General features: G+C 35.9%; 1 protein-coding gene across 5 annotated transcripts in view; it reads left to right on the top strand.

The window, feature by feature from the left end:
- The first annotated feature begins 302 nt into the window (after positions 1–302).
- Orc1 (origin recognition complex subunit 1) overlaps positions 303–18,644 on the top strand; it is a 207,565-nt gene continuing 189,223 nt past the window's right edge. Inside the window, exons 1-2 of one of the 5 annotated variants that reach the window (XM_090416224.1) lie at positions 303–359; positions 16,978–17,083. Coding sequence is in view for 2 of the 5 variants with exons in the window: in XM_090416220.1 (XP_090272346.1) it covers positions 15,439–15,512 (74 nt within the window). In the remaining 3 variants the exon portion in view is untranslated. Of the gene's footprint in view, positions 360–855; positions 1,122–15,338; positions 15,513–16,977; positions 17,084–18,644 lie in introns of those variants that run through there. The other 4 variants (XM_090416223.1, XM_090416220.1, XM_090416222.1 and 1 more) reach the window with 4 other exon arrangements.

Here is an 18,644-nt window from a genome sequence, read left to right as displayed (position 1 = left end):
ATTATTCCAGTTTCACTTTTTTATTTATTTATTCATATGGAGTTTCCTCCCTTTTCTCCCCCGTCCCTATTGGGGCGAGTTGAGCCCCCTCATGGGGAATTAAGTATTTATGGCTGTAGATCCGTGTGTGTTCACGGGGCCGGTTTGCGGGATGAAAAACGCCAGATAAACTGGCGGGAAAAACCCTACTTCCCGCGCCCAAGACCGGCTAACTTGGCTATGGCTGAGGAAGATCCTCAAATTCCTCACGTCTTCGAGGGGAATCGAACCTAGGACACTCCTTCCCCAGTCATATGGTTGCGAAGCGCACAGCCACTAGGCTAACCGCGCGGACCCAGTTTCACATTAACATCAGCAATGTAAGTGAAAAATTCTAGTAAAGACAGGTAACTTAAACCAGTGCTATTGTTTCTCACCGAGTGAATGGAACCCTTGGTTACAGTAAAGTAATATATACGTTTCAATTCAATCGCTCATGGCACATAGCATATTTTACACCTTTCAGTATTATACGATACTGAAAGGTGCACAGACGGAGAGAGAGAGAGAGAGAGAGAGAATTAATCTAAAAAATAAAGTCTGCCCAAAGCATAGCAAAGTTATTTTCGTGCTGAAGCAGAGCAGTATTTCTTTATGACGCATCCCAGGATGTAAACGTATACAATATTATCACTCCGAGCTATATTAAGTGGTTACCTGTGGAAACAACGTGTAGTCCAGCAGTTTTACAATGTTATCGCTTCTCAGGGATAAACAACAAAGTGGAGAACCTTCAGGAAGGAGGGGAAAAAATTATGCTTAGATAAGAGTTTAAATAGCTTCCGCTTCCGGCAGAGTCAACTCACTTCCTTTCTGTGTGATTCCCTGACACCGCTCCCAGATCTCGATTACAATATAAAGTCGAGGAGGAGAGTGTATCGCGTGAGGAAGAGACAGAAAGGGACAGGGAGATGTACATCATTGATGAAAGTAGCAAACAGCGCCATGCGCTAGCTCTTTCAGAAATCGAGCTATTTCCGTTTACCAGAACACGTTCAAAACTGTTTCAGTTTTCTCTATATTATTCCAGAAATGTATTTCTCTATCAAGATGTATGAAGTCAGTTTCCAAAAGTGGAAAAGGTAAGCATAAACATTCTCTTGACAGTTTCACCTTCCACTTTACTGTTTACTATGGAAAGAGTTCGTCGATTCTGCAAACTTTCTTTCATGATGTAAGTTTGAAAAAATCAATAAGAGAGAGAGAGAGAGAAAGAGAAAAAAAGAGGAGAGAGAGGGCTCTTCTGGGCTGGGTATTACAAGCACACTGCTTTACCTGTTGAAAAATAAGGAAACGTGTGGCTACAATTAATTCTCCGACGCCTTCCACCTCTTCCAATCATCTCTTCTAGTAAGTTAAAAATTCATGTTTCGCTATTTTGAAAATATAAGATGTTGTATTCTTAATATGAAAATGTTAAAAAAATAGTAGACCTCTCCGTAAATCATATTTATTTCGCTTCGTAATCTTAGAAACATATTCACTTCGTCTCCTTTTCTTCCTTTTCTATAAAATAAAATGTTGAAATAATTATCATAATAAGAATTTTATTTATCTAAAATTAATAAAAATTAGCATTTAGGACTAAGTATTAAGATATAAAAATCAAGTTAATTCATAAAAAAATAATAATGCATTACGTACTAGAAATCAAAAATTACGTCGGCGACTTTAAACTCAGCCACTCATTGCGTGCTTTTATTACAAGAACCGCTAAGGTCAAATTAACTTGGTTCTTATTCGAATAGTATCGGTCAGTCACTTCATTCGACAGAGGTATTCAGCAGCACATACAGCGTGTTCTAGTTCTTTCATTAATATGAAGCTTTAGATCAAGTCAATTGGAACACGTTGAAAATAACAAACAAACAAACAAAAAGTCCGTGTGCGTCTTGTTCCTCTTTCTTCTAGTGCTGCCTCGCAGCAGACACCTCTTACTGACCCTTCGTTCAATCGATTTCGACCAGTCATTCCTCGACTACTCCACTTCACTAAATATATATATATATATATATATATATATACTGAGGTTGATTTACTCGGCTGTTAAACATATTTTTTAAAAGAATTGAATGACATAAACCGAGTCATTTATATCATTCAATTCTTTTAATATGTGTGTGTGTGTGTGTGTGTGTGTGTGTGTGTGTGTGTGTGTGTGTGTGTGTGTGTGTGTGTGTGTGTGTGTGTGTGTGTGTGTGTGTGTGTGTGTGTGTGTGTGTGTGTGTGTGTGTGTGTGTGTGTGTCATTAAAAAATCTCATGCGTAAGAAAGCGAGAAAAGTACTAAGAAAACAGGCTGGTTGGAATCTGGATGGGACTACTTGGCTGACTTTCTTGTTTTAATTGTAAATAATGTAAATTCCTCTCTGAAATTAGGTGGACTTGGAAGAACGATACTTTCCGTATTACTATATTTATAGCAGCATACAATTTTTGTGTATTACTATAAAACTGTCACAATAAAAAACAAGCACAACTGTCAGAAAATCAATGTAGAGCCTTGGAGTCATGATTCCGTGCATTATAATGCTCTTTCTCCATACCATCATAATCATACCCAGGTAATAACACTTTTAAAATTTCCTGTTTAGATCAAAAATATCAACAAAATGAGATAACTTGAAAAATGTTCGATGTTAACAAAAACGTTTCCAGATTATCTAACCATTATCCTAATCGGTATTAATATTAATTTATCATAAACTAACAGCCCTTCTTGGGGTGGGACTCATATAAAAAAAAAAAGTAAAAGGAGTTCTCCAGAAATCATTCATTGTCTTGAAATGCGTCCATTAGAATGGAAGACTTTTCCTCTGCTCACAGCACTGATTTTCATTCCTCCGCAATCCCATTCTGTTTGACTTGGTTGTGGATATACTTATGGAATTGCTTGTACCTTCAAAACAAAATTCTCTAGGCTCTGAAGTCGAGGCAAACTAGTCTTCTCAAGAGACATCACTGACAACCAAAGTCACTTTGGTTGTGACTGATGTCTCTTCAGAAGACTAGTTTTGAGTTCACTGTTACGTGGAGACTCCCATTTCCTCAGCGCATTTACAATTGTAGACTTGGGAATGTTTAACTTATCTGTGGCAGATTAGGACTATCAGACTTTTTTCTAAATGATATCAGACTGTTATTCACTGTAAAATGCTAATAGCTTTCAGAATACTCATTGTTCATTTGAGAGTACTGCAATATCGAAATGACTTCTAAGAAAACCACAAATCTCTCCTTTGTACTTCATAAAATCATCACGTTGCACAGTAGTTACTTCCATTCGCCTGTAATAGAAGGGATCCACTCTAATTTTTGATACGTAACTACTTATTTGATTTATCAATTAGCAAACGTTTTAATATATTGGAGTATTAATTTATGGGATTAGGACATTAGATTTTCCAAATTGAAAGGTTCCGTCCTATAACAATATTATTGTATTCTACAGTCCCACCAGAGTCAAAATATTAGCGAATGATCTGTCAAGAGATTATTTAATACTACAGTATTCAACAGATGGAGGTTGTAACCTTTGGAGAAAGACAGTGAGAAAACTGGTCCAAAGGATATGTAAATTTAATGAAAGAGAATGAAAGATGGGGTAGAGAAACTGGTTCTGTAGGTTTAATGTTGATTAGTGGATGAAGTCTACCAAGAGCTGTTCGTACCAACATAGGACAAAACGTGGGAACGAAAGTAGCCATTTCAGCAGAAAAGAACCCATGAAAACACCCAAAACGTGAAAATTGAATATATATGAGAAATTATTGAAGTGAATCTATGTGAAAGGGGACATCTGTTAACTAGAATACACTCTTCTTGATAAAATCAATATTTTTATTTGATACTTAATATTAGAATGTAGGATGTGTAATTGTTTTCAGAATTTGTTTTGAAAAAAGCTTAGTTTTGAAAATAAACTAAGCTTTTTTATGGGGGGGGTGCTAGTGAGGAAGCTATAGATGTCATGTGTGGCGAGAAAGAACAACAATCTAGTTGTCAGTTCCTGAAAATAAATCTTTTCTAGTCTGAAAGATAAGCACTACCACAAGTAAGAGGAGATTACTAAAACCTTCCTCTCAAGAAAGGTATTGCAATGTTTTGATACATCGAAGTTAACAAGGTTGGATTGGTTATATATATACATGTATATATATATATATACATACACACATTGCAGTTACACCAAAGATGATAAACTCCTCGATACTTTAGGCCGTCATGTTCCGGTGTAATGGTAAGGAACGGAGTTTCTGAAGAGGGGTAAAAGGAAAATGGGGATTTTAAATGCTGATAAACGGCATCTCTCTCTCTCTCTCTCTCTCTCTTTATATATATATATATATATATATGTCGGGGGCGAATATTCCGGGTGTGCTAAGTGTGCGGTGCTCATCCACGAAATATTAGTATCACCGATATTATATTTTTGTATTTATTCCCGTTAAAACTTCCCCAATTGTTTGCAGACTTTTTCAATGCATAAACATTGCGTCACATTTGCGTTAATATCCCGAGTGTGCTTTCAAAATGCATACACCTTTGAACCCTTCTAAAAGATGTAAAGAGGGTGCAGTGAATCAAATTCTTAGCTTTCTAGTATTTTTAAACCACTGAGAAGGTGAGGTTGGGTGAGTTAACATTTTGAGCTCACCTATCACCTAGCGTCTGTGATTGGCTATTGTGTCAACCAATCCAATTGAATGTTGTCACTTGTCATGAGTTGAGCGCTTTCTGTATCCGATGGTTGTATTACAAACAGCTGTTACACATGCTTTCTTGAACTGAAAATTTGAAAGTGGATGTTAGGAGAAAAAAGCTAATTGTTTTTTCTTTTGTTTGCAGTATAGCATCTGTTGAAGTTGCAAAGTTTTTTAACGGTATAGAGACATTTTTATTCTAGTCTTAAGAAACAAAAGCCAGTAAAAAATATCTATATCTGAATAAAAATGAATATTCTGTGTATTATAAGATGTTGTTGATCTACAACAAAATACCAGCATATGTGAGATTGATAAGACAGAAGAACCGCTGTTACTTTAAAAAAAAAAAAAAAACTAATGCATGTAGGATTCCCGAAAATTCGATCATCATCGAAAATAATTTCGATGATGATCGGATGTTACGGATACTGAGTCTCAGTAAACAAAATAAAATTGTTGGAAAACGGAGCGAAATATACACAAATCAGAGAAATACACATAACATGTGCAACGAATTTTATGAGATGATTTGCTGCTCCATCCAACCATATTTATTCCTGCAATACTCTCTCTCTCTCTCTCCATAAGTTTTTTTTTTAATTATGCCATCAATTCACTTATTCCTGTTTAGACTTTATAGCATCGTGCTATTCGCTCTACCCAGCAACTTATAGGACGTACATATCACAAATGATAATTATTAATAATTCTTGTACCGTTAATGAAAGTGTTTCTACAAACACTTATTCTTTCCTATTCTTACATGTCTTGTAAAAGATGGTTCACATATTTTCATCCTTGAGTATTTCCACTATACCAAACAAATATAGTGTTTTCTATCTGCTGTTTTCTAATCTGTTGTTTTCTAATAAATCCCAAAACAAACAGATTGTTCCCCCCACTCTACGCAGAAGTATTCAAAGTTATCCTGCAATTAATTGCATTGGACCAATTACGATGAGCGCTGATGTTCTATGCACTCTCAAAACTTTCATACATCGATAAAAATGCAATCACACGGTCATGGGCGTCCGCAGGGAGGGGGATACGGACACTACCCCCGGGATCGATTAATAAATTCCACAAATTATAATCGTAAAATTGATTGAGATGTGTAATCTTACACCCTCGATCCTGGGACGCTTTGTCTATCTTAAAATTTTATTATGGGTTGGCCTCTTTCGGCCCACTGCTGAAACGTCTTTTATTGCAGCAATAAAACACATGCTCCTGTTTTTGGTTCATCTTTTTCTGATTTGTGAACAGTGACCAGTTGGTTTGCCCTCTGTGCCTAATGAGTCACTGAGTGAAGTGTGAATTGTAAACTTATAGTGAAAAAAATTTAAACAGAAAAATATATTTTTAAAAGGTAAGTGTATGTAATTTAATATTATTTAATATATATAATTTAATATATATGTAATTTAATATATATATATATATATATTAAATTATATTAATTAAAATTAATTATATATATATATATATTAAATATATTATTATTATATATATATTATATATTATAAATTATTTATATATTATATATTATTAATATATAGTAAATTATATATATATATATATATATATATATATATATATATATATATATATATATATATATATATATATATATATATATATATATATATATATATATATAAATATATATATATATATTAAATATATTATATATATATTAAAATATATTAAATATATATATATGTTGAAGGGGAGAAAGGAATAAGGCAATGTACAAATTCGTTAAAGAGCCTCCATAGCTCAGTCATAGATAAAATATAGACGAAGCTTTGGTCGGAAAGACCTGGGTTCGATTCCCGTCAATGACGAGAGGAACCTTTTTCTGGTCTCTCTCGACGAAAGGTAAGTTAGCCAGTCTCATATGGCGGTAGGATGTTTTTTCACCCGGAAACTCGGATTTTTCGTCCCCTAGAACAGGCAAACTCGCCCCATGAACATACATGGATTACAGTCATGAATACGTCCCAGCCATTGCCAGTCCTGAGTCCGGATAACATTGGGGGTTGGAGAAGCAATGGTGAACTACCCAGCAAAAATCTCACAGGAATACTTTGTGGGAAAAAGCCTACAAAGTCACCTACAGTCGAAAACGACTGAAAGGGAAAATCAGTCAGTCAGTCAGTCGAATTCGTTACCAACACGCAAAATCACGTGCTTTACACGTAAATTTTCCAACTGTTGTACAGTGAAAATAGTTACCACTTTAAAAACTAGAATTTTCATAAAAGACAAGCTAATTTTCCGATGTATAATAATAACCACTGATCCCACGAAACGCATTGATTACCCTATTATCGGAATGGAATCGCATTCCTCTGACATGCGCTGAAGTGTCGAGGGATCTCGTATCTGTGGTTATATATATATATATATATATATATATATATATATATATGATCATTACTGGATATGACTGGATATGTGAGTATTATAAAAAAAAGTGTAAGGTGATGTGTAGTAAGGTCCTTTTTATTAGAAATAAGCTGAACTGTTTCGTCATTGTTCTTACTTCATTAGTGGATAGCAAGAAAAGGATCAGCAAAACCATGGATAGAGCGGTTAGTGAGAGATGGGCATTAATTTATAGGAAGAAAGTGCAGAATCCTCTGGTATTTCAGCATTGGTTCAAATTTTTTGAAAGAGAGGGAACTATCATAGAGGAGACTAGCAATCCATATGCAAAAACGGAAAAAGGGATCATATGATGGTATTTTGGTAAGCAGACATCTATTCTGTATCTGGTCAAATTCCCTGCAAATGTCAAGAACAGCTACGAGTTGCTTCATATTTCAACGGTATATTCAAACGTGGATTTATTTCCCCCCCCCTCCCACTTTAGGGCCATACTTACACTTTCAAAATTTTTGGTCCTTAAATTCACCCTAACTTTTCGGGATCCCCAGCTAGAACCTCGTGCGCCTGTGCAAAATTACGATCCAGCTGATGGAATGAATATAGACTAGCCTCCATGTTGTTTCAGAGATTCCAAGCAAATAGCACTGCAGTGATCCAATGGAAATAAATATCTTCCTAATATACAGAAGCAAATGAAAATCTGAAGTGTTCCTGTAATCCACCAGAGTACAACAGCCTTCTACGAATTTAAACAAATATAGCTTCCTCTGCTTACCTAGAATCAGGGAGACAATCGTTTTGAGATTTTCAACGGAAAGAGTAAGGTCAATCACTGTACCCTTAGGGATATCACGTATGACTTTAGAATCTGGCCTGTTGCACTCAGCTCATATATATATATATTCTGCCTTAGTAAACCAAAGCATTTTTCATCGGGCCAAAAATAAATGCTCTACACTATATATATATATATATATATATATATATATATATATATATATATATATACAGGGTGTTCGGGATAAATTTGACAGTTTCGTAAGGAAAAAGAAAATCTTCTTTGTATCTATTAAATTTAATGAATTGACAAAAAAACATTACAGGCAGAGTTAATTACAATACTATCAACAAGATTTACTCAAAATAACCACCATTAGCATCGATCACAGCTTCAATTCTGCTTCGGAACCTCGAACAAGCTGATGCTACAGTCTCCCTGGGAAGGGCCGCAAAAACTGTTTTAATTTTATCCATTAACTGGGCTTTTGTATTACTGGAAGTGCGATTGGTGTCTTTTTCAACTGCGCCCCATACAAAATAAATGCTCTACACTATATATATATATGTATATATATAGTGTAGAGCATTTATTTTTGGCCCAATGAAAAATGCCTTGGTTTACTAAGGCAGAATTTTGGTTTTATAATTTAAAAACTACATAACGCTTTTTAATTATTATCACTATTTTCCTATAAACAAACACGAGAGCATCATACTGTAAAATGATATCGTCCTAGTTTGAGGAAATGTAAACTGTACCCACTAGGCGGTAGTTGCTCTTCATCAACCAGTGAAACATCCCCATCCTACCTAATGGAGGTCTAAAGTGAAACAATGCTCTGTTTCGTGTCCAGAGTAGGGAGCTTCAACTTCTATTCCTTTTCGACCACTTTTTATTCCATGTAGTGTGAATTACAGAAACGTAGAGACCCAAACCTTGTCCATTTCGAGCTTACAGCAGCAAAATGGTCACACACGATGGCCAGTAAATACTACACATTCCAGAACATAACAGTAACTAGACAGGTGACTTGGTCAGCTGGCACATAATCCTGTCATCTCATAAGTAACATGTTCTGTCATCATAATCCTGTCATCTCGTAAGTAACATGTGTTGCCACACATGTTACTTACTGTGTGGGATCCGATATTGATTGCTGGAGAATATCAAATTTAGAATCTTCTGCTTGTGATCTCTTCTGGCTTAAGGTTACCTTTCCCTCTTCAGTAACGCTTCTCTTCTGTATTTACTGTTCCCCAAATTCTGAAAACCATTCCGCTCTCTAAAACTTCTTATTCCTGAAACTAAACTTTCTGCATTCTAGTTAACAAAAACGTGTCATCTAGCTAGCTATCCTCAATGAACTCAACTCCAAATGACTTTCCGTTACCAATTTCTACCCAAGCTTGAAGAGATGAAGAAATATTTGCTATAAGCAATAATCTCACGCAAATTGTACATTAGCGCCACCGTAGCTCAGTCAGTATAGACGAAGCCCTTTGCTCGGAAAGACTTAAGTTGGATTCCGTCAATGATGTGAGGAAACTTTATCTGGAAGGCGAGTTAGTGAGATGGTGTTTCGACGAAAGGTGACTTAGCCGGTCTCATATGGTGGTAGGGAGAGTTTCACCCGGAAACTCGGGTTTTTCGTCCCTCCAGAATAGGCAAACCTGCTCGGTGAACACACATGGATTATGTCATGAATACATCCTAACTAGACTTACCATAAAATATTTTTATCAAACCTGGACATATTTGAGAGTTTGCTCAAAACAGAAAGCAACGCCTTCTATGCTAAGTACTTATGATTCAAAAGGCTAAATAACGGAGTGGTTAACAAAAAACATTTCGTAGTAATAATTTTTAATTACTCTTAACTGAACATAACTTATTATTAAAAACTTATTAATATTTATCACTAGCGTGAACTTTCTTTAAATATTCTTTGTTATTTTTAATCGCGTCGAAAATTTCGCTGCAATTTAGTTCACTATTAAGTTTGCAGTGCAAAACAGCGTTTACTGTTAATTCAGCCATTCTACCTCTATTTTCAGACCATATGTTATTCGTTATTGAGAATATCCTTTCAACAGGTGAAGATGTGCCTAGCAGGCTGAAAATGTATTCTATAATTTGCACAAGATTGGGCAATGAAATGTTCTTTTCTTTGAAATGACTAAATAGTTGTATCCATTTTTCTTCGCAACTTGTATTTTTCAAAATGTCATAGTTTGGGGAACAAAGATTTTGCAATCACCACTTCATCAAACAATTCATCCATGTTTATTGCATTATTTGCAAGAGTTTCATTAAGTTTTTCACCTAAAGCTTCAATTTCCGACCAAGTTAATTCATTGTTGTTTATCCAAGTAAAAGATTCTGCTCCACCAAAACTGTTTTCCCAAAGCTCAATGTAAGAAAGACATCAGTCATAAAATTTTGTAAACTCTTGTAGTATTGTATTAATATTAATACTTCCATTATTTTCCAGTATTCTAAAAAGCTTTTTTGCTTCTTGAGGTATAAATTTATTATCACGCCTTTCCTCAAGATTTGTTTTTATTTTTTTTAAGTTCAATGACAATATCTGTTGCACTCGCTTTTGTACTTTCCATAATCAAGATAGATTTGTTAAACAATTTGAGTTGCCTGTGCACAAACCATAAATACATTTCACCACAATCATTATCAAAGAACTGTTTTATCATTTCAGTATGATTTCATATGATTTCAGTCCCTCATAGATTTCAAGTATTCTGTCAATAGCTGAAAGTAGCGAAAGAAAACGGGTGTTGCCATTTGAAGAACCTTTTTATACTCTACATCTACAAATTCACAGAACGCTTTTAGTTGAGTGACTCGAACCGTATAAATGTGGAAATATTTATAAATTTTGACTACTAAAGCTCAATATTTCAATAGTTAGAACATCAACTGTAGTTTGAAGACAGCTGTGAACGATGTGAACACCGCAACCAATTCCCACAATATTTCTTCCTAGTTCCTTCTTCAATCGACTGTAAATATTATTTCCTCCTCTCCGTTTTACACCCCCAAAATTGGTATTGCAGTTATCTCCACAAAATCCAATATTTTTTTTTATTATATTATGAGTTTTCATAACTGTATTCAGTATTTCTACAGTTTCACTGGGAACTGACTGAAAGTCTAAAAGTTTAACTTTTACTCCACAATCTTGTGCAAAATACCGCACAACACATGGCACAGTTTTAATTTCTTTCCTGTTGGAAGAATCAATTGATATCGTCACAAAATTTGTTTTGTTAAATCTTCACAAAGTTGCTGAAACAACAGTGGCTTAATCACATTAACAACGACAGCTTCACATTTTGTTCAACCCAGCCTAAACTTTGTTTTTTCAAAAAGCTTTGATATCAGTTTAGATGAACAATCGGCAGACTTAAAGCTGAGATTGGGAATAGCAACATTAAATGCAAATGTTGCTTCTTTAGCAGCTATTAAAAATTCTTTGTCACTTGGATCGGCACCTTTAAAATATGACAATATCTTAGAGGAAGTTCCTATCGCTGCTAGACTAGCCTTATGTTTCGCACATGTCAAGTGATTTTTTATGTCCGAACGCCCACCATGAGCCACTGAAAATTCTGAGGAGCACTGGATTGCACATGCTCAACAATGACTTTCGACGCAGCATACAGGCCAGAGTGAAAGTGGGGTATTCGTGTTGCTTAATCGCCATTTTCCGAGGCTGCACTTTTTGTACTGCGTGTATATTCTGCACTTTTAAATTTTTACCAAATAACCGGGACAAAATGACAAACTGGCCGGGACGTCTGGATCATATCTTCAAACTGGGACAGTCCGGATCAAACCGGGACATATGGTAAGCCTAGTCCTAACCATATGCTGGTCCGGAGCCCGGATATAATTGGGGGTGGGGGAAGCAATGGTGAACTACCCTGTAAAAACTTCACCAGGAATACTTTATGTGCAATGCCTACAAGTCACCTACAGTCGGAAACGACTGAAAGAGAAAATCAGATAAAAATTGTGCATTACCAACCCGAATACCTCATGAACTTCTCCAGTCCCCCAATACCGTCTCTTGATCTTTTCTTAATCAGAAGTGACCTTTAGGTCGCCTCTCCTTCCAGTACCTCAGACCATATTCCTGTGCAAGTTTCCTTCCCCCTTATAATTCTATCTCACCATCCACTCATAATCCCAAGTGAGGAAGATTACCTTTAGAATTGATCTTCTTACCAGTCAGACAATACTTTTCACTCTTCCGATCCAAACATCTTATCTGAGCGAATTTCAGAAGTTATTCTCATTAGCATGAATGCATTCATTCTCCTCTAATCAAATTCACTTTCACTTTCTAATTATTAATAACAGGTGTACCAAGGAAGTTCAGGAAAAAAATACAACTTGGAAAATAACTTCAGGTTCACACTAACCTGACATTGAAGCACCCAATAAATGCAAAACAACTATCAGAAAATCTAAATGTTAACTTGAAAAGACTAACAAAAAACTCACTACTCACTTTCTGTGCTTCCATCTCTCTCTCTCTCTCTCTCTCTATCTATCTATCTATCTTTCGTCTCTCATTCAGATCGCACTATTGTTACGCACCTAAAAATAAAGCGCTGACCTCTGATATGGCACCTCTTCTCTTTCTGCATAGATGACAAATGCAGATTACCTCCTATCATAGCAGAAACAGTGCATCATATGTGGTCTTTCACCAAAAATACATCACAGATCTTAAATAAACTATATACCAAGAAAGTCTTGGTTCTGACTTTATCTCCCAAATTGCACTCAAAAGTTGAGCTTTTGAGCGCAATTTGGTAGATATTTATATATATACAACCAACCTGTTCAATGTCGCTTCTACACTATCTTCTACTCAGCCGGTACTCATCTCGATACATGGAAGCAAGCATCTTTTCTACCTATTCCAAACAAAATTGAGATAATAGTGTACCTTCAAACTATTCAAGTTCTTTCCAAAATAATAAAAACGGGTCAAGAATAGTTGACTTCTTACTACCAAAAGTCTCACCAATTAATCATCGATCACTTGTGCAAATTCTACTACTCTAAATCAACATCTGAAGTAACTAGACATACATATCCTCTATTGGACACATGCCATTGAACATTTGTAGACACACGTGAAGAAATGGAAAATTATGCATTTTGGGAAAAGTGGATTACAAGCCATTTATCACATTGATGTAGGCTGATCATACTTATCATTTTGAACGGGACAGTACAATTTTTTTTTTTTTCATATTTCACAGCCGAAACGTCGTTTTAATAAAAATGTCAATTTCGTCCCGTTTTTAATAAAACCTATAAATATACTTTAATATTGGTCGATCATTAATCAATATCATGGATACCAGTAATATGTATAACCATGGAGTCGCATTGTTCGATACTAAATATCGATATCTGCAGTGAAAATGCATATTGGCAACACTTTCGATTCTCTGACGCGGCGTCTGTTCTGCTGTAGCGTTAGTTTTTGTTGGCCTGTATGTTAACCGGTAGCTTTCTTATTCAATACCGGTGGTTTAAATTTCATCATTTTAAAAGTTTCAAGTTTTAATTTTTAAACCTTTAAGTCTATCCTTGCAATGTCAAAGAGGAAAAGTGCAGTTTCAATGACGATCTCCAGAAAGAATTGAAATTTATTAATCTAAACAAGCTGTGTAGTGATGCAACAAAAGTGGTATGCCAACATTGTAATGTCTATATTTCTGCTGCTGATGAAGGCAGAAGCGACATCAATCAACATCTACTTAACCAGAAACATAAGGATGCTGAGAAGACTTTGGATTCAGTTAGAAACGTCAGCTTGTTTATGGTGAGACGTGATGGTGATAATGAAAGTGATAAAATTGCAGCAAGTGAAGCTCTTGTTGCTTATCATACTGTGGGTCACGGCCAATGTTTTTGCGCAAATGACTGCTTGTCGACATTGATCAATAAAATTTATGAACCAAAATTTTCTTCAGAACGTACCAAATCAGAATCAATAATTACCAACGTTTTATCACCATACATATTGGGCAAAGTAAACTTTTTTAATCGTCTTACTTTTTCATGAATACAGAATATTACATAACCCCCGTCCCGTTTTTGCCATTCCAATGTCCCGTCTTTGTCTCAAGGAAATATGGTCAGCCTACATTGATGGCACTGTACCCCAGGAAATAAATGAAGCTAGAGATTTAGAGGGGGGGTGGAGTAGACAGAGAGTTAAAGTTTAGAGGACATATTGCTAAGGTTGCTAAGATAGCCCGTAACATTACTTGGCTATTGAAGGATTCATTAACACGTAGAGATTGAGAAGTTGCAATTCCTCTTTATAAGGCGTTGATACGCTCACATCTGAATTACTGTGCTCAAGTCTGGTTTTCTTGAGGATCAGGAAGTGGTGGAGAAGATTCAGAAGCGAGTGAGCAAGATAGTGAGTAGCTGTGGAATGTTCCCTATGATGATAGATTGAGGGTGTGTGTGTGTGTGTGTGTGTGTGTGTGTGTGTGTGTGTGTGTGTGTGTGTGTGTGTGTGTGTGTGTGTGTGTGTGTGTGTGTGTGTGTGTGTGTGTGTGTGTGTGTGTGTGTTGCAGAAGTTGGTTGATAGGAGAAAAAGAGGTGAAATGATAGAAACATGTAAGTTGCTTAAAGGGTTTTATAGGATTGATGCAGGGAAAATGTTTCAGTACTTGGCTAGCACTTGGGGTCATCCCTGGAAGTTGAATAAAGGTAGGATTAGTGGTACATTTGCATAGAGATTTCTTATTCAGTGTGTACATTCTCAACAGGTTCTGATTAGCCAAGACGCGATGATTTTTCTGTGTCGATATTATGATAACAGTTGTGGTTGTTTGGAAATACTTCCGAAGCAAGTACTTTCTCTAAACTGCGTGTTTTACGGGATGAAAAACCTGAGTTTTCTAGAAACAAAGCCAAATATCAGTAAAATACATCAGATTTTATTTATATATATATATATATATATATATATATAAATAAAATCTGATATATATATAAAATCTGATATATATATATATATAATTATTTTTGCTAGCATTACAAATTTATTTATTTATTCCAGGAAACTACACACACACACGTATGTATATGTATATGTATATAATGTGATGGACGCCACAAAAAAATACATGAAAAAAAAAAAAAAAAATCTGTTCTTCCGAGCTATGGGAAACGATGATCTTCAGCAAACATTCCAGGACTTTTGATCGGCCTGGGTAAACATTTTTCCGTTTCGAAGTTCGTATCACGTTTTGCTTATCTTAATTTCCCGCTTTATTCAACCATGTGGTTTCCTCTCTAATTCAATAACATCGAGTCACTGAACGGAAATGATATGATCTGTTTGCTTTATTTAATCTTTATAACTGTAAAATGTTTACATTTTCTTTCGCATAGTTTTACCATTTAATCATTTTTATACATTTTGTGGCCATAGAACAGAATAAATTCGTTTTGATGTCAACATGAAAGAATCGTTTCAATGGATCGGTGACGGACGATCTATTGATAGAAGACGGCCTAATGAACTACATTACAAGTAAGTCATCTCTGATTTTTCTTATGATTTGGCTATGAATGAGTGGTCACAGGGATTCGGCCAGGTAAATGAGCATTTGTGTGTAAGTTATAATGTAAATTACAAATCTGAAATAAATTATAAGTGAAAAACTGAATTGAATTACATTAAACTAGATGTATATAATGAAGAACTACCTTTATTTCACAGAATTCGAAAAGAAAACTATCAGATATTTTTATCAGAACCCTACTATATGTGAGAGAGAGAAATTGGGCCTTGTCTATAAATTAAGCCATTTTTATATACCTACTTTGCAGCTGTTAGTTAAAAATAATCACTCCCCCCCCCCATCAAAAACAAAGGAACTGCAGTAAGGCACTGACTCAGTGTACAAGTGTTCGACTGTACAAGGCACTGACTCAGTGCTTCTAGACCGGAACCATAATCTCAGAAATTGTGCATATTAGTGTTTCCCCTCATCATTTCTTCTATAGTCTGTTGTATTTTCCTCACAGTTTTTTTTTTTAAATGTAGTCCTTAAATGTGGTCAGTTTAATGCAGCAAAATGTAAGGTCTTGAGGTTTGGGACACATGGGATGCTGCATACCCTATTGGAGGAGCTATACTGGAGGAAGTAGGGGAGACAAGAGATCTAGGGTTGATGATTGATAGAAACCTGAAATTCAAGGGACATATTGCAAAGGTGGTGAAGGTAACACAGACGATTGCTGCAATAATGAGAAGAACGCTGACCTGCAGAGATAAAAGAGTTATCATTCCTTTGTATAAGACCCTGATCAGACCACACTTAGACTATTGTTCTCAGATTTGGTCTCCAGGATTTGAAGGGGATAAATTAACCATGGAAAGGGTACAAAGGCAGATAACAAAGACAGTTTCAGGACTGTACAATGTTAGTTATGAGGATCAGTTGAAGGAATGAGGACTGCAGAGTTTGGTGGATAGATGAAAGAGAGGTGATATGATTGAGACTTTTAAACTGTTGAGAGGTGGTTATAGGGTTGACACTGGGGGGGAGTTCTTTCACTTGGTTGAACAGCAGGAAGGAGTGATGACACGGGACCCTTCCTGGAAGTTACGAAAGGAAACTGTGAGCAAGAGGGTGAGGAGTGGTTTCTTTGCATGGAGGGTGGTTGAACTGTGGAATGCATTGCCTGATAGAGTGGTGTGAGCGAGAACAGTCAATGAGTTTTAAGGAGTGGTATGATAGACTTTGTGGTTCCTAGGAGGGACCTCCCACGATGATTCTTTTGACTCCTTGGAGGCCTAAATAATAATAATAATAATTAATTTTAGATCTTCATTCTCCATCAATGCTAAGTTATGTAAAGGTGCCACTTAGTGAATACATAATAATTTGTCTTCGTCTTCCAAATTTCTAAATCTTACCATACAACAAAATCATTGTTTACACAACACACACTGACAATGTACTAATTACAAAATATCTTCTATTTTGCAGTAATGAATTAGTAGGCCATTCTCCTGTTCATTCAGTCTGTTCAAATCTTCCTGACAGCCAGGTCCTCTTAGACTTGCTAATCTAATATCCAAAGCCTTTGCAAAGTGTAGGTACAGTATACAACTGTGTATGCATTTTACTTGTCTTATATTACTGTCATCTAATATGTAATAAATTGTTAAATTACCTTTGTTTAACAAATCCATGTTAACCTCTATAGAAATCCTACTGGTATCAATTCAGCCTTGAATTCTACCCTTCACCAACCTCTCTAGCCCCAACCATTAACTGGCACTTCAAATGCAGACTGACCTGTAATTTAAAACCTCAGTTTTGGCATTCTGTTCTGTTCCAAGAAGTTAGCAGTTCCCTTCAACATGAACCTTTTCTGTTACTTGCTCATTAGTAAGTATGTAGTCATACTTACCGCTCCATCCTTACTCAGGTTTTGGATGAATAACTGAATCGTCTTCATAGTGTAGTTGAAAGAATGATAGGATGTTGTATCCTTTATTTTATTTTATTTTTTTATATCTGGTCTACACACACGAAAGGCCACAAGACCTATAGCACAATAGTGCAGTGTGTGGGCAAGAGGAATAGAAGAAAGGAGGAGTCTGCATTTTACTTGACATTTTATTTGAAAATGACCTGAGTTTCTCATTACAATGAGCAGAATATTTATATGGACATTTTTCAGATGAAGGTTAATTAGCCCAATCTCATATGGAGGTAGCAGGGCTTTTTCTCCCATGAACTAGTCTTGCAAGCGGCATACAAATCAACCAGAGAGCTAACACACACACACACAGAAGTATTATTAGTATGTAGTAAATACTGCTTGAAAAACTTTTACATAACTTGGAGCAAATAGGAAGGGATATGAGGCTGGTGGCTTGGATTGGGGGAGAGGGTGACTGATAGACAGACATCAGAGGGTTGTGTATGGCGGAGTGGAATCAAGGAAAATGAGGGCGACTAGTGGAGTGCCCTAGGGTCCTGTACTAGGACCACTACTTTTTAATTAATACATTAATAATATAGCAGAAGATTTGAAGGGAGATATTCAGTTGTTTGTCAATGATGCAAAAATAGGGAGGGCATTAGTTGCTAAAGATGATGTAGAGTGTTGACAAAGGACAATGTTTGCCAATTCAATGTTGTAAAATGTAAGGTAATGCACAATGGTGGATAGAGATTTGAAATTCAAAAGCCATATTGCAAGAGTTAGCAAAATAGTGCAGAGGATTACTTGGATGCTGACGAACACATTGACAAGTAAAGGTAGGCAGGTTATTATCCTTCTTTATAAAGCTATGATTCAGCCACATGTTGACTACTGTGCACTGATTTGGTCACCTGTGTTTCTTGGGGATTGGGAGGTGGTGGAGAGGATTTAGAGATGACTGACCAAACTGGTGACAGGTCTGCAGAATGTTCCCTATGAGGATAGATAGAGGTTGTGTGAGTTGCAGAATTTTGCTAACAGGTGGAGGAGAGGGGAATATGATAGAAACTTATAAGTTACCAAAATGATTCTATAAGATTAACACAGAAGAAATTTTTCAATACATGGGGGAGTGGGGGATAAACAAGGGGTCACACTTGGAAGTTGTCCAAGAGAGCAGTTAGTAGAGGTGTGTGTGTGTGGACTAGGTTCGTTATTT

This window comes from Typopeltis vanoorti, chromosome 3, assembly GCF_054136105.1.
Source record: "Typopeltis vanoorti isolate ZY-2024b chromosome 3, IOZ_Tvanoo_1.0, whole genome shotgun sequence".
Classification (NCBI taxonomy): Eukaryota; Metazoa; Arthropoda; class Arachnida; order Uropygi; family Thelyphonidae; genus Typopeltis; species Typopeltis vanoorti.
The sequence above is the reverse complement of the archived record's forward strand: the minus strand, read 5'-3'. Positions and strand labels throughout refer to the sequence as shown.